Genomic DNA, 13420 nt, shown 5'->3' with positions numbered 1-13420 from the left:
CATTCCCGGACCCCCGGCCCCAGCGATGCGCTGCAGCGGGCGGAGCCCTCCCGGGCTGGGGCCGCGCCCCGCTCTCTCCCCGGGCTGGGGCCGCGCCCCGCTCTCTCGCCGCCGCTGGGACGGACCCCGGTCTGCTGACGCAGTGTCTGAGCCCAGCGAGCACGCTTCAGTTTTTTTTTCTTATTTTATTTTGTAACATTTCTCCCCCCCATTCCCTCCCTTTCCCGCTCGCGTCCCTCCTCCTCCTCCTCCTCCTCCTCCTCCTTCTCCCCCTCCCCTCGCCCCGCTCCCCGTCCGCGTTCCCGGCTCGGCAGGAGCGGCAGGAGGGGCCCGAGCGGAGCGGAGCGGGCAGCGCCGGGGATGGGGCGCGGCTCGGCGGGACCGCGGCCCGTCTGCTCCGCGCTGTGCCCCCCCCTCCGCGGCCCCCTCTGCTGCCTCCTCGGGCTCCAGCTGGTGCTCGGCGCTGCGCACCCAGGTGGGACCGAGCTCTCCCTCCCTCCCTCCACTTTCCCGAGTTTTCTTACGGGGGGAAAAGGGGGGGCGAGGAGCCAAACCACGCCGAGGAGCCGGAGCAGGGCTGGGGACGCCTCCCCGGCCGGGCTCCCCCGGGGCGGGGGTGGCGGGACCCCGGCGGCGGCGCGCAGGGCGGGGGGGGGTCTGCCTCGCTCTAACGCGGATCACATTGCTGTGGCCTGTTTCCTCGCGGAATGTTTCATTTGCTTTTACTACGGTTTGTTTTACTCCATCCCTCTCCGGTCGTGGTACCTTCCGCCGCATTTTGTTTTCTGCAGTTTGGTCGCGCCGTGTTTTCTTCCCGTCCCGCCGCGTTTTCACTCCCTTTTATCACTCTTGAGTTTAACTCCCCGCGCCGAGCGGCCAAGCAGCGCCGGCCGAGGCGGCGGAAACGCTTCCGCGGCCGTTGGAGGGGCCAGGGGGGCTCCGGGCCTAGGGCGGCCCCGGCCCCTGCGCTCCTCAGCCCCTCGCCGGCCCTTTGTCTCTCGGGGACCGCAGCTCGCCGAGCGGGAGGACGGGAAGGGGCCGAAGGGATTTGTTGGAGCTTGCCGCCCTCTCGCATCCTGACCCACTCCCCTCTCCCGACGTGTTAATCTTATGAAAAGGATTTTCATAAAGTCTTTTTTTGATCGGATCGGGGCCCGAGGGTGTATTTGCAAACTTTTTTTTTCTTCTACTAAGTCTTCACAATAAAGTCAACGGGTTGTATTTTAGCTTTTTTTAACCTTCTGAAGGCACCATGAGCCAGACGCTGGAGGCTCCTCTTCATGGCCCCTGAAATTGCCGTTTGAGACCCTTTTCATCCCAAGACAGTCTAGCCTAGAACTAAAGAACTGCTTTTGGGACTTCCTTGAATTATTTTGGCTTTATTCAGAAAATTTTAAGATTTGAAAAGAGCAAAATTGCCTACTTTTGCCCGAAAAGAACTGTAATCCCTTGGCCTATTTTGTCAGAGCATATTTAGCAAATCCAAAGCCGACATGGAAGTGGCAGCATAGGAACACACTGATCCCCTCTCCCATCTCCCCTTGACCCCCAGGGCTTTCCCCTCTCCCCTCAGTTTCACAGTGTCTGGGATGCCTCACTCAAGGGGCAAACATGGACTCGATGACGGTGGGCAGCAATCCCAGGCAAGCAAGGGGTCGGTTCTGGCATCAGAGGAGAAACTGCTTGGCTGGGAGATGGAGAAAGGAGGAAGCAATGGGAAAGGAGACCCCTCATCCTGGGGCACTTGGAGGAGCGGTCAGGGTTTGCTGCTGTTTGTAGACATCTCAGCTGGACTTCTCACAGCTGAATTCCTGTTAGACCTCCCCATAATTTACTTGAGGGCCGTGAATTCCTCCTTCTGTGGGCTTTTAGGGGGTTACTTCGTTTCAGCAAGGTTTTGCTACCTTTACAGGCTGATTTTGGCTGTTTCATCCCAAAAAAGTCAGTGGGCTCCAAGTCTGGCAGTTATGAGGACAGAGGCACCTCTATCCCGGCCTGGGGCGGGAGCGGTGGCGGCCGAGCCCGTGCTGGGCCTGGGCGAGGAACAAGGCGGCTTTCAGCGGCCGCCAGGGCCACGTCACTCACGCCTCGCTGGTGCTGAGCACCCGCAGCTCTTCCTCCTCCCCAGCCCCACTGTCAGCTGCTCCTGCCCTGCATCAGTCCTGTTTCTGACCTGGTGGGTGAAGGGGGCAGAGGATGGCACCAATGGAGGTGCCACATCCAGGATCCCCCAGCACCAGCCCGGATTGTAGCTCAGAGAGAATCCTTACTGGGAGTTTGAGATCAGGATGGAATAGTGCCAAGAGTTCCTTGTTCACAAGGATGCTTTCAGACAAGCATTGATTCCCCTGGGGAGCTCTTGCTTCTTTGAGAGGTTTGTGCCAAACCCTCACCTCCAGGATAGCCAGAAAGGTGGAGCAGAGCTCTTGGCTGGAGGTTTGGGGCTCCTTGCTGGAATATCCTTCAGTTCACCCATCTGTGCAGCGTTGTGTGGGCACCCGCATACATTCTCAGGGAAACTGAGGCAGCAGCTGCCATCCTGCAATGGCTGCAGGCAGGACAAGGTCGTTATCTCAATGCCAGGACTTGGTGCTGGATCAACTTCCCACCTATCCAGTGCTCAGTGTAGGTCCTGCCATGTCAGCTGTGGGTTAGAGAGAATGCAAAAGGGACCTGGAAACAATTTACAGTCTGTAGAGCAAACACAGCAGCCTTTACATTAATTTGCCCCCCATTTTCCCCTTTCATAATGGAAATAGCTTGTTGCATGGCAAATGCAGTCCCAAGAAATTATATCTCAATCTTCTTCAGACTGTTTGGGAGCAGGAAAAAGGGTCAGAGCTGGAACCTGGCAGGGCACAAGGGACAGTGGAGACCTCACCTCCCCACCATTTGCAGCCACAGCAGCACTGGGACGTGGCAGCAGGCTTGGGGATGGGGATGACAAGAGTGAAAAGAGATTTAATTTAACCTTCCGTGCAAAACTGTAAACTGTTCGACTGCAAAACTGTCCTCTTCCCCTAAAGCCACCCAGCTGGTGTGGGGACCCCAGGTGGTTTCCCATGGGGAGCTGCTCCTTGACAGCGTGTGCAAAGGCATTTTCAGGCATTGAGGTCTTGGTGATGGTTAAAGCCACGTTGCAGATTTTTCTCTCTGGTTTCATTTTCTCTCTGGCTGGATTTTGCACCTTTCCCTGCAGGCAGAGGCACTCTCTTTAAGTATTACTTCCTTAAGTGTTTTCCAAGGAAACGTTTTGCCCCAAAATCAAAGCAAATGTGTGCTGAGGGTGCTGTCATCCCTCTGTACTAAATAATTTTTTCCAGATGATAAATCCATCACAAGAGGTTCTGGTCCCATTGCCTCAGTGGGTGCTTGGAGCAGGGAGGGGAAGGCTTTGGTGCAGCTCTGCCAGAGGTCCCAGTGCTGCACGATCATCATGCTCTGCTCAGTTTCATGAATGTGGCTGGATCTTGGGTGGGAGGGGGAGTGGTAGCTGCCCTCCCATCCACTCCAGCCCAGCCTAAGCCAGCATTTCCTGATCGGTTGTATAAGCAATTTGTAAAATTTGTTTCTTCACGTGCAGTGAGGAGCAGGATTTTAATTAATTTGAACTGTGCACAGCTCGCAGAGCATCAACATTTTTCTCATTCCTAAGATTGCTTGGAGCCCAAAAGAGACCCACACAGATGCTCTTGTTCTTAAAGAGCCCATCTGTAATTTCTTAAGGATTAGAAGATGATTAGTGGATTGACTTGCAAATTCCTGGGAGCACTCTTTAGTCTGGGAGCAAAGGTTTGGTTCTTTCATGGGGCACAGAGTATTTTCCAGTATAATTTCCATGGGGAAATTATACTACTGGGGAAGGGGCCTCTGACAGAATTTTGGACACACAGCTGGGTTGATGCTGGAACTCCCAGAAGAAATGGGGATGTCTGTCTTCCTCCACTTCTCCACTGCACTTTTTGACGTCGCAATAGGGAGGCATATGGGGTTTTCCATGTAAAACAGCCTTGTTTGCAGGATGGTGCATAGGTGGAATGGACAGATTGAGCTTTTCCCATTCCTCTGTCTGAATCCCGACACGGCAGCTTGGGGCTCTGTAGTAAAGGCCCCATTACCCCGGTAATGCCTGATCTGGAAGTGCAGGGAATGAGGCAGATAAAGGGCAGCTGGTGGGAAGTTTCATGGTAAAGATAATTATAATTAAAAATATATATGTATGTGGGACACCAGAGACTGCCCCTGGTAGTGTGAATGTTCTTAGGTTGGTGAATAGGGGTGTCCCTGTCCAGAGACAGTGATACCACTGCTCAGGGAAGTAACATTAGGAGTGGTGCTGGAAAAGCAATAGAGAAGAAATCTATGGATCTTTCATCATTTTGGGGGGAGTTTCTTTAGTAGTTTTGAAATATTTGATAAGTCCTCTGCCAACTGTGCTGGAAGCACCTTGTCTATGAGGACACGTCAGGGCTGCTCTGCGTATCACATCACACCACTGGGTGTCTGGGGTGCTGGTGGCTGAGGGAATGGGGACAGTCAGAGGATCTGGGACCAGAGCAGTGCTCAGGGGTGAGTGACCTGTGTCCTGGGAGAGAGCCTTTGCCTCTCCCACTATGTTCTTGGTGGAATCCATTGCATTCCTCCATCCTGGCTGGAGCCATTCGAAGGATAGTGTTGCCTTCATGTCCCTGCATTCCTTGGGAGTCAGAACCTCTGGGTGAATGCAGCTGCTGCAGGGCTGGAGCCTGGGCCAGGTCTAGGGAGAAATTGGAGAAAATTTCCATCCTTCTGTCCTTTCCTGGGTGCTGAAGGGCAGATTCTCGGGCTCTTGTCTCCCTTGTGGCCATTGCTGTGGTGAGTCCCTTGGGCTGCCAAGGGACAGGCATCCCTTCTGGAATGCATTCATTCATCTGTGACCCAGGCAGGATGTTGGGAGAATGGGCTTCTTAATGTCTGTAGAGAGGCTGAAGTGAAGTATGGGACCCCTTCCCAAAGCCTTTATGAGACAGCAGGAGTGAGCAGGGTGGTAGGTAGCCATCAGCATTGCAGCCAAGTAAGGAGCTCATCACGTACAGCTCCTACCGTACAAACAACAGCTTCTCTCTGTCTGCTGGGCCAGCCAAGAGAAGTTTCTCAGCTCCAAGTGGACATCCAGCCTCTCCATACCCTCCATAGCCAGACTATCAGAAGCTTCACTTTCTTCTTTGTAGCAAGAGGTCCTTACCTCCCTGAGGTCTGTTTTTAAAACAAAACAACAACCACCCTCTTTTATTCTGAAGCTTGGCTTGGAGCACCCAGAGCTGCTTCTGGCCCCAGCCTAGCCTCAGGGTTGTGCTGTGCTGACTGATGCTGTGGGATGTTGGGCATCATTGCTCATTTGCTGTAAACCTCTAATTTAGATTTAGGAGTGTCAGGGGTGGGGGTTGTGTCTCCTCTCAGCTCAGGAGCAGACAGGACTGGTGCCTTTCTTGAGCCAGACATGTCCTGGGCCTGCCAGAACGGCTGCATTTCCTTCCCTTTTTTTTTTTTTAGTCTGAAGTTCCTCTCTAAGGAGTTGCATGGAGTTACCGATGCCAGAGGCAGCTGGGGGTGAGGTGGAGTCGTGATGTCCCTCCTGCAGGCTGGGAATGCTCTCGTGTCCCATGATCGCTGGCAGCAGGGATGCTCAAGCTCTGCTGTTGGGAGCTCCCATGGGCACAGCTGATGCTTTTATCGCTGTTTTCCATTCCCAGCCCATAGAAGGATGCACAGGCTTCTTTCCTTTGGCCAAAAGTTGGTGCTCTTCATGGCAGTGGCTGTGCTTTTTGCTCTTCTCCATACCAAGACTGTAAGCATCAGCCATGCCTGCGCTGATTGCTGGAGCTGGACTTTGCTGGGAACTTCTCTCCAGCAAGGGGATTTTCCTCCAGAGGAATAATTTGTCCAGTAATCTGAAATTCAAGATGGAGTTGGGACTTTTCTGTGACCCTGCTGTATCCCTCAGCAGAACTGTCTGGGCATGGTCAGGGGCAGTCCTGGGGTCCTCCCCTCCCAAATGTCACTGGAAGGTGAATTGTTGGGCTGGTCTCTCCCCATTCCAGCAGTTCCTTCTCTTCCTCAGGGCTGTGCAAGCTGGGCCCAGCTGATGCTCTGTCAGGTGAAACTCTCCTGTGTTCCATGAGCAATGATTTTTGGTTCTTTGTGGAGTCCCAAAATGGCTTGGGTTGAAAGGGTCCTTACAGACCCAGGGGCACCTTCCACTACTATGGACTGCTTCAAGCCCCATCCAACCAGGCCTTGGACATTCCCAGGGGTGGGACAGTCACAAATTCTCTGGGCAACCTGTGCCAGGGCCGCTCCATCCTCACAGGGAAGAATTTCTTCCCATCTAACCCTGCCCTCCTCCAGCTTAAAGCCACTGTCCTGTCACTCCAGGCCCTTGTCCAAAGTCCCTGTCCAGCTCTCCTGGAGCCCCAGGCACTGGAAGGAGCTCTAAGGTCTCTGTGGAAACTTCTCCAGGCTGAACATCCCCAGCTCTTCCAGCCTGACTGTATTTTTTGGTCATATTTTTCTATGTTTTTTTTTAATGCCAGGGGAATTTTTCTTCTCTGCTGCTGATCTTTCCCCCATACTTGGTGCATCCCCTCCATGTTTATTGTGAATGAGTTCTCAGTTCCCAGTTTTTCACTCATCAGGGCCATGTGGGTTTCAGAGCCACTGCTCACCCTTGGGCTGCAAAAATGGGCTGAAAAGATGGTGGTTTGGAGTAGGTGGCTTGGGGCTGCTATGCCCTGTTTGCTGGCAGGTGAGAAACGTTACATGAGGAGGTTCAGGCTGAAACGGGGATTCCTTTCTTCACCTTGCAAGTGAAGGGTGGGTTTTCTTGCTGCAGGACGTTACAGGTGAAACCTTTTCCTGGGCTCACACATCCAAATGAAGGTGTTAGCAAGCACAGAGGGCTGCAGCCCCTGAGGGAGCTCATGAGTCTCAGTGGAGCCCTGTTTGCTGGCATGGAGGGCAGCAATGGGCACCTTGTGGGCTTCAAGGCATTGCTGCCTTTACTGGCTGGTTTGGAGCAAATCAAATCCAGCGTGTGTCTGCAGCACAGGAATCTCCGAGGGGAATCCGTCCCTGTGGCTCTGGAGGTGTTCAGCCTCCGGCACAAGCAACTTGGAGCTGTGTTTTTTGGGACATCCCACATAAAGGGGAACCTTGAGTGAGAACAAGGGCAGGGATGAGTTCCAGAGGTTTGCAAGGGGCTCTGGCATCACACGGTGCCATGATCACCCTCAGCGAGGAGCCAGAGAGGTGGCAGGGGCTGGCAGGGATGTGGTATCAGAGCCTGGCAGCACTGACACGTTGGGGACAGTATTTGCCTTCAGTTGTAACTGAAGCCAGAGCCCTGGAGCTGCTCCAGTCCAGGATAACTGGGGCTGGAGTCCTTTTTTGAATTTGCTCCCTGCTGGTGATAGGAGGGTGACAAATGCAATGGAGCAGGGATGCTCTGGGTGTTGTGAGTGGCTGAGCTGGAATGTGCTGGGTGATGCCAAGGATGCCCATCCATGCTGTGCTGCAGGGCTTTCTCTGTCCACTGTCCTTGTGGCCTCTCTCATCCAGTGCTGCCCACAGTCCCCAAAACAGCTGAAAGTTTGTGCAGTTTTCCATATTTGCTTCAGGATGGTAAAGCTGTTGTGGAAAGGGCTGAGCTGAGTTCCTTCATTTCAGGCTTCTTGTTGGCCAAGAACTTGCTTTTTTTGAGTAAGAAAAAGAACCTGGAGCCAGCACAGGGTATAAAAGCTCCCTTGAGGGCTGCCTCAAAAGATGGCAGCTTCTCCATCCCTGCAGTGTTCAGCCACCAGTGCCAAGGCCAATTTCTCCTGTGGTGCTCAGGCATGAGCACCAAGTATTTCCTACGTGGGTGAGGAGAGTGTTTCTGTTGGCAGAGCCAGTGTCCTGCTGTCAGTCCCAGTTCCCCCTGTCCCCACCATCACACTGCCTTGTAGCACCAGCTGCTTTCTGTGATCCCACCAGCAGGCTGCAGGCAGCATCCCAGCAGCTGCATGGCTGGAGCAAGGCACCATCCTTGATGGAAGTGTGTGGGATTTTGCTTTGCTTTCACAAGTCCTCCACAGAGGAGGAGGAGGACCAGGATGCGATGGGTTAGAGCTGCTCCAAGCTGGCCCTGCTCAAAAGAGGGAGGATGCAGGAGGGAGGGAGGGACGGAGTGTGCCAATACCAGCCCTGGTTTAATTTTGGTGATTTCAGCCAGATCATGCAGCAGGGTTGTGTTTTCTTTGTCCTGTGCCAGAGGACAGCCCCTCTTTGGGAAGGATCTGCAGGTGTTGATGTGATTTGGTTTGCATAACTGGGGGGTGTTTGGAAAGTTCTGCATGTGTGATTTCAGGTCCACAGGTGGGTACCTAAACCTGAGGAACATCTCTGGAAGGAGTCAGCCATAGCTGTGCCATGGCTACTGAGGGTAGTGCAGGACAGCAGGTCCTGGAAAGGATGGAGACATTCCCAGTCTCTTTGGGATGCTCCTCTGGAGCCACCTCTGGCAATGATCGGGTTTGCTCTGCAGAATACCAGCTTGGGGAAAGGGATTCATTGATCCAAACTTGCCTCCTCCCACCCAACTAAACATGTATCCTGGGGTCAGGAATGCTGAATGCTCCTTTCAGTGCCCAGGAGCTTATCCAAGCACCACTGCCAATGTCATGGACACCATAGACCCAGTCTATTCCAAATTCCATAGAAATTAGGGAAAGAAAGGTGTATTTTTGATGAAACACCGCTTTGCTGCCTTGTGTTGAGCTCATGCAGGTCATCCCCCAGCTCCTCCCCAGCAGTGCACAGCGAGCAGTTTTGCTGGAAGAGCTGAGGGGGATGCCAGGGCTGAGCTGGTGCTGGAGCTTTCCCTTTCCTCCATGGCCCAGCTGACCCTGGGGACACTGTGTGGCCTCTCCTGTCTTCTGTGAGCCAATGGGCTGAGCTGCTTGCGGCATGCAGGGGCTGCCCAAATCCCATAGCCTATAATTTCCTACCTCCAGCTCTTCTCTTTTTAGAGTAAAATGGTATTTTGTGCTTCTCTGGCCCCGGGCCTGCCCCCTCCAGTCTGGATGGCTTCCTTGAATGTGGTGCCACTGCAGGACCACTGGTGAGTGTGGCCCTTGCATGGTGCTGCCAGCCCCAGTGTGGCACTGAGCACCCTGACACCGATTCCTGAGCTGCTCCAGGGCTTTTCCAACCTGGTATTAATTTTTTCTTGAAAGACAGGGCTCACAGATGTCCTGTTGCTGTTGCTGTCTGTGTTGATGCTCATAGTAGAGCAGCTTTTCTGTTCTAAGGAGCAAAGCACTGGTGTTTGGCTCCTTGCAGAGGAGCCACTGTGGTATCAGGCCCCAGGGAGGCCTCATCCTTCTCCAGTGGGTCACAGCACTGATGCTGCATCACCCAAACCTGCTTATAGACCCCCACAGCCCTGGTGCTGGAGGGGCTTCACTGCCCTCTCTGTAGGTAGGAAGGGGAAAACAATGGGCTGGTTGTGGCATGGGTGGTGCTGGCATAGGGAGAAGGTGTTTGGTGGGAGAGGAGTTGGTCTCCCACTGTCCAGGTCGGGATCAGGCCAGTTCCAGCTGGAGAAACACCAGCACCAGCTTAAGGAGCCTGAGCTTCAGCCAGCCAGAATCAGCCCTGTCTAGATTTTTGCTTCTTTTCTCACTTGCTATGATTTTAAAAATGTTTTCAGTGAAATGAAATGTTTCATTAACATGAAATAAATAAATTAATTAAATAAAATTTAATTTTATTAAATTAATTAAATAGTAAATAAATATTTAAAATTAAATAAAGCCCTGCAAACAAGCTTCACGTTTGTTCATTTGACATAATCAAAAAAATGTCATCTGGGCTGGGGAAGGGGCCTCTGACATAATTTTGGACACAAGCTGGGTCGATGCTGGAACTCCCAGAAGAAATGGAAATGTCTGTCTTCCTCCACTTCTTTTTTCCTCTCATACACAGAACAGAAAAGTTCTGTGAATCAAGATATTTGTTGCTTGAATGTGCAGGAACTGTCTGTAACAACTGAGCTTGGCCAGGGTGAGGTTGTGGGGAAATAGGAAATGAAAACCTTTTCAGCCCAAAGAATTCATACAATGGCAAAAAACCAAAGCAAACCAAAGCTAAATATAGTGGGGCCCGTGAGTTCACTTGGACTTCTGGTGAATGTTTGTGGCGGAAAAAAAGTTGGTGTTTTATAACAAAGAACAACAAAAGTGCTGCTGTTGATGTGCTGCTTTAGGAGGATTCTTGCTGGGGTGTTGGGATAAGAAGAGACAGTGACAAGCCCTGAGGTGGCTTTTTAGCTTAGAAACATTTATTTAAAGAAATAAAGTGTCTTTTAAACTTGACACATCAGCTGGAGCAGGATGTCCCAGCATAATGTCTGGGATTTACTGGTTTGTGCAGGTTTTGGGATAAAGTCACATGGTGGGGTTCAGGGAATTTTCTTGGGGAATCATGGTTGGCCCGTAGCAGCAGGCAGGACTGTGGGATGTGTGTGGAGTTAGGGTTGATCTCGGCCTGTCTTCCCTCATCGGCTGCACCTCTGTCTGCTGGCAGCAATTCCCCTCACTTGGCTTCTGCCTCCCAGTGCGTGGGCTGGGATTCCAAAGAGTCCTGACATGACATTTTGTATTTGCTGGGACTGGGGCTGTTCAGGCATTTTCCTTCACAGGATGGGAGACCTTCCCCAGCAGTTCCTGTTTGCTCCATAGTTTTTAGCAGGTCCCCAGACACACATCACAGCAGTGATGGATGCACTGTTTCCCTGCTCTGTTTTTCTCTGTTTGGGGCAGATGGGTGGTGCCAAAGCCATTGGCTTCTAAGCATGGGCAGCATGGCAATGCCTGGGAATGCTGCAGCCAACTGCTGCCCATGGGAAGTCAGTTTTGAGCAGCTCTAGCGATGCAGTTAGCATGGGTGAGCACTTTGTGCTGGGTCCCATGCCCAGGAGCCACCCTTGGTGATGCCACAGTAGATACAGACACCCACCTGTGTCACTCTGCCCGCAGCCCACCAGCGGAAATAGGCACTGGGGCAAACCCTGAGTCAGTGCTGAAGGGAAGTGGTGGTCCCCAGCATGCCAGGTGCTGTGCCCAGGGATGCATACAAAAACTTGCTTTGCACAGAGCCAGAATATCCTGTCAAGAGTCAGGGCCATGCATGGCACATACTGAATCTCACCCCTCAATGCTTTCACCCTTTCTGTTTGTTCTCTCCCCAGACTCCAAAGTCTTTCTCATCTACAACACGGGCACGCAGGGCTGCCTGGAGACCAAGGACTCGCTGGTGCGACTGGCCAAGGGCTGCAACGCCAGTTCCACAGCCCAGCAGTGGAAATGGGTCTCCCGAAATCGCCTCTTCAATGTGGGGGCCATGCAGTGCCTGGGAGTATCATGGCATGGGACCAATGCCACAGCAGGGCTGCACCTCTTGGCCACCTATGAGTGTGACCGTGAGTCAGTCAACATGCGCTGGAGCTGCCGCGGGCTCGGGGAGCAGCTCTCGCAGCATCTGGGTGCCCGCCTGGGCAATTCCTCCCTGGACAGGGGGGACCAGGTGCATGGCTCACAGTGGAGGACGTACGGCACCGAGGAAGATCTGTGCTCCATGTCCTACTCTGGTAACGCCTCCTTGGTGTTTTCCTGTAACTCAAACCAACCCCAAAATGTGAGCTGAGTCTGTGGTGCTGCACAACTGGGTCCTGCCTGGGAAGCTCAGCCCCAGCTTATTGAGGCTGCAGAACCAGGCAGGATCAGGGCGATGGGGAGTGGGAAGCCTCCGGGCACCGCACAGCCCCCCACACTGGGCCAACTTGCACCCCTCACTCCAAATCTCCCTCCAGCCCCCATAGACACATCCTCAGGCAAGGCCTCCTCTTTTCTCTCAGAGATTTACACCATCCAGGGCAACTCCCATGGGAAGCCCTGCACCATCCCCTTCAAGTACGACAACCAGTGGTTTCACGAGTGCACCAGCACAGGACGGGAGGATGGGCACCTCTGGTGTGCCACCACCCAGGACTATGGCAAGGATGAGCGGTGGGGCTTCTGCCCCATAAAGAGTAAGTAGGGGGACACATCCCATGGAAAAAAGCAAAAACCCCAAATCCCCTCTTAGGGACTTCCAGGCTTCTTGTCTCCCCCTGTGAGCAGTCTGCAGTGCCAGAGCAGCACGTTGTTGGGGTTTATTGGGTTATTGAGGATTTTCTTGTGTCTGTGTTGGGTGCTCACCCTGCTCATCCCCACAGGCAATGACTGTGAGACCTTTTGGGACAAGGACCACCTCACAAACAGCTGCTACCAGTTCAACTTCCAGTCCACCCTGTCATGGCAGGAAGCCTGGAATAGCTGTGAGCAGCAAGGGGCCAACCTGCTGAGCATCACAGAGATCCATGAGCAGACCTACATCAATGGTGAGATTCTGGCAGCCTATCTGTGTACTCCTCATCTGGAGCAGAGCTGATGGCAATGTGGGCATTGCCACTGCCAGTTTGCTCTGCTTGCCCCACGTTTGAGGGGGTGACAAGCTGAGGACTGAGCTGGGCTGGGGGACTGAGTCTGTCCTGCTGGCTGTGTTGGCTCCAGGTCTGTTGACTGGGTACAGCTCCACGCTCTGGATTGGCCTGAATGACCTGGACATCAATGGAGGCTGGCAGTGGTCAGACAACTCACCCCTCAAGTACCTCAACTGGGAGAATGGTGAGACAGAGGAGGTTGTGGTGGTGATGGGGCTTGAGGAACACCCAGTGATCACCAGAGGTGGCTCCATGGCAAGGGAGGTGGCCCAGGCTGCTGCAGGGACAGAGAGCCCCAGGGGCCTGTGTAACAGCCTGGGATCTCTGTGGAGCTGGAGCAGGGACACAGGGTGCTAAGGGGGAATTGGCCCTCTGCAAACACTCGTTGACCCTGTGGATAACGTGGATTGTCATTTGTTGTTTGGCGAGTTGTTGCATCCCTGCTTAGTACTGGAGTGTGGCTGAGGAATGGTTCCCAGCTGCAGACACCCATCCCTCCCCCTGGGGTACTCAGAGGGAAGAGGGCCCATTGATCATGCCTGGTGCCATCACCCAAAGGCATTTGGGGGAAAACAGTGATACTCTTGGAGTAGGTTTGAGGACAGGTGGGAGAAGTTCAGGTCTGGTATTTTGACCCCTTGACTGCTGTTGATATTTCCAGGTGAAACAGTGACCCTTTGGGTTCTTGTGCATTGAGGACTATAAATAATCATGGGCACTATAAATAATCCTGGGGTCATGTCTTCGTCATGCAAAATAACAAAATAAAAGGCGTTTTAATGGTGTTGAAGTCGGGAGAGCTGCATTGGTGGCTCTGTCCTGACTCCTCCTTATCCCCAGTAGCCTGTCCCCTCCTTATCC

General features: G+C 53.2%; 1 protein-coding gene across 1 annotated transcript in view; it reads left to right on the top strand.

Moving 5' to 3' along the window:
- Positions 1-266: 266 nt before the first annotated feature.
- Positions 267-13420, top strand: part of MRC2 (mannose receptor C-type 2) — a 28842-nt gene continuing 15688 nt past the window's right edge. The window contains exons 1-5 of the mRNA XM_064733460.1: positions 267-475; positions 11267-11665; positions 11933-12106; positions 12293-12457; positions 12630-12743. Of these exons, the coding sequence (XP_064589530.1) occupies positions 361-475; positions 11267-11665; positions 11933-12106; positions 12293-12457; positions 12630-12743 (967 nt within the window). The 5' untranslated portion in view covers positions 267-360. The remainder of the gene's footprint in view (positions 476-11266; positions 11666-11932; positions 12107-12292; positions 12458-12629; positions 12744-13420) is intronic.

Source organism: Zonotrichia leucophrys, chromosome 27, assembly GCF_028769735.1.
Source record: "Zonotrichia leucophrys gambelii isolate GWCS_2022_RI chromosome 27, RI_Zleu_2.0, whole genome shotgun sequence".
Lineage (NCBI taxonomy): Eukaryota > Metazoa > Chordata > Aves > Passeriformes > Passerellidae > Zonotrichia > Zonotrichia leucophrys.
The sequence above is the reverse complement of the archived record's forward strand: the minus strand, read 5'-3'. Positions and strand labels throughout refer to the sequence as shown.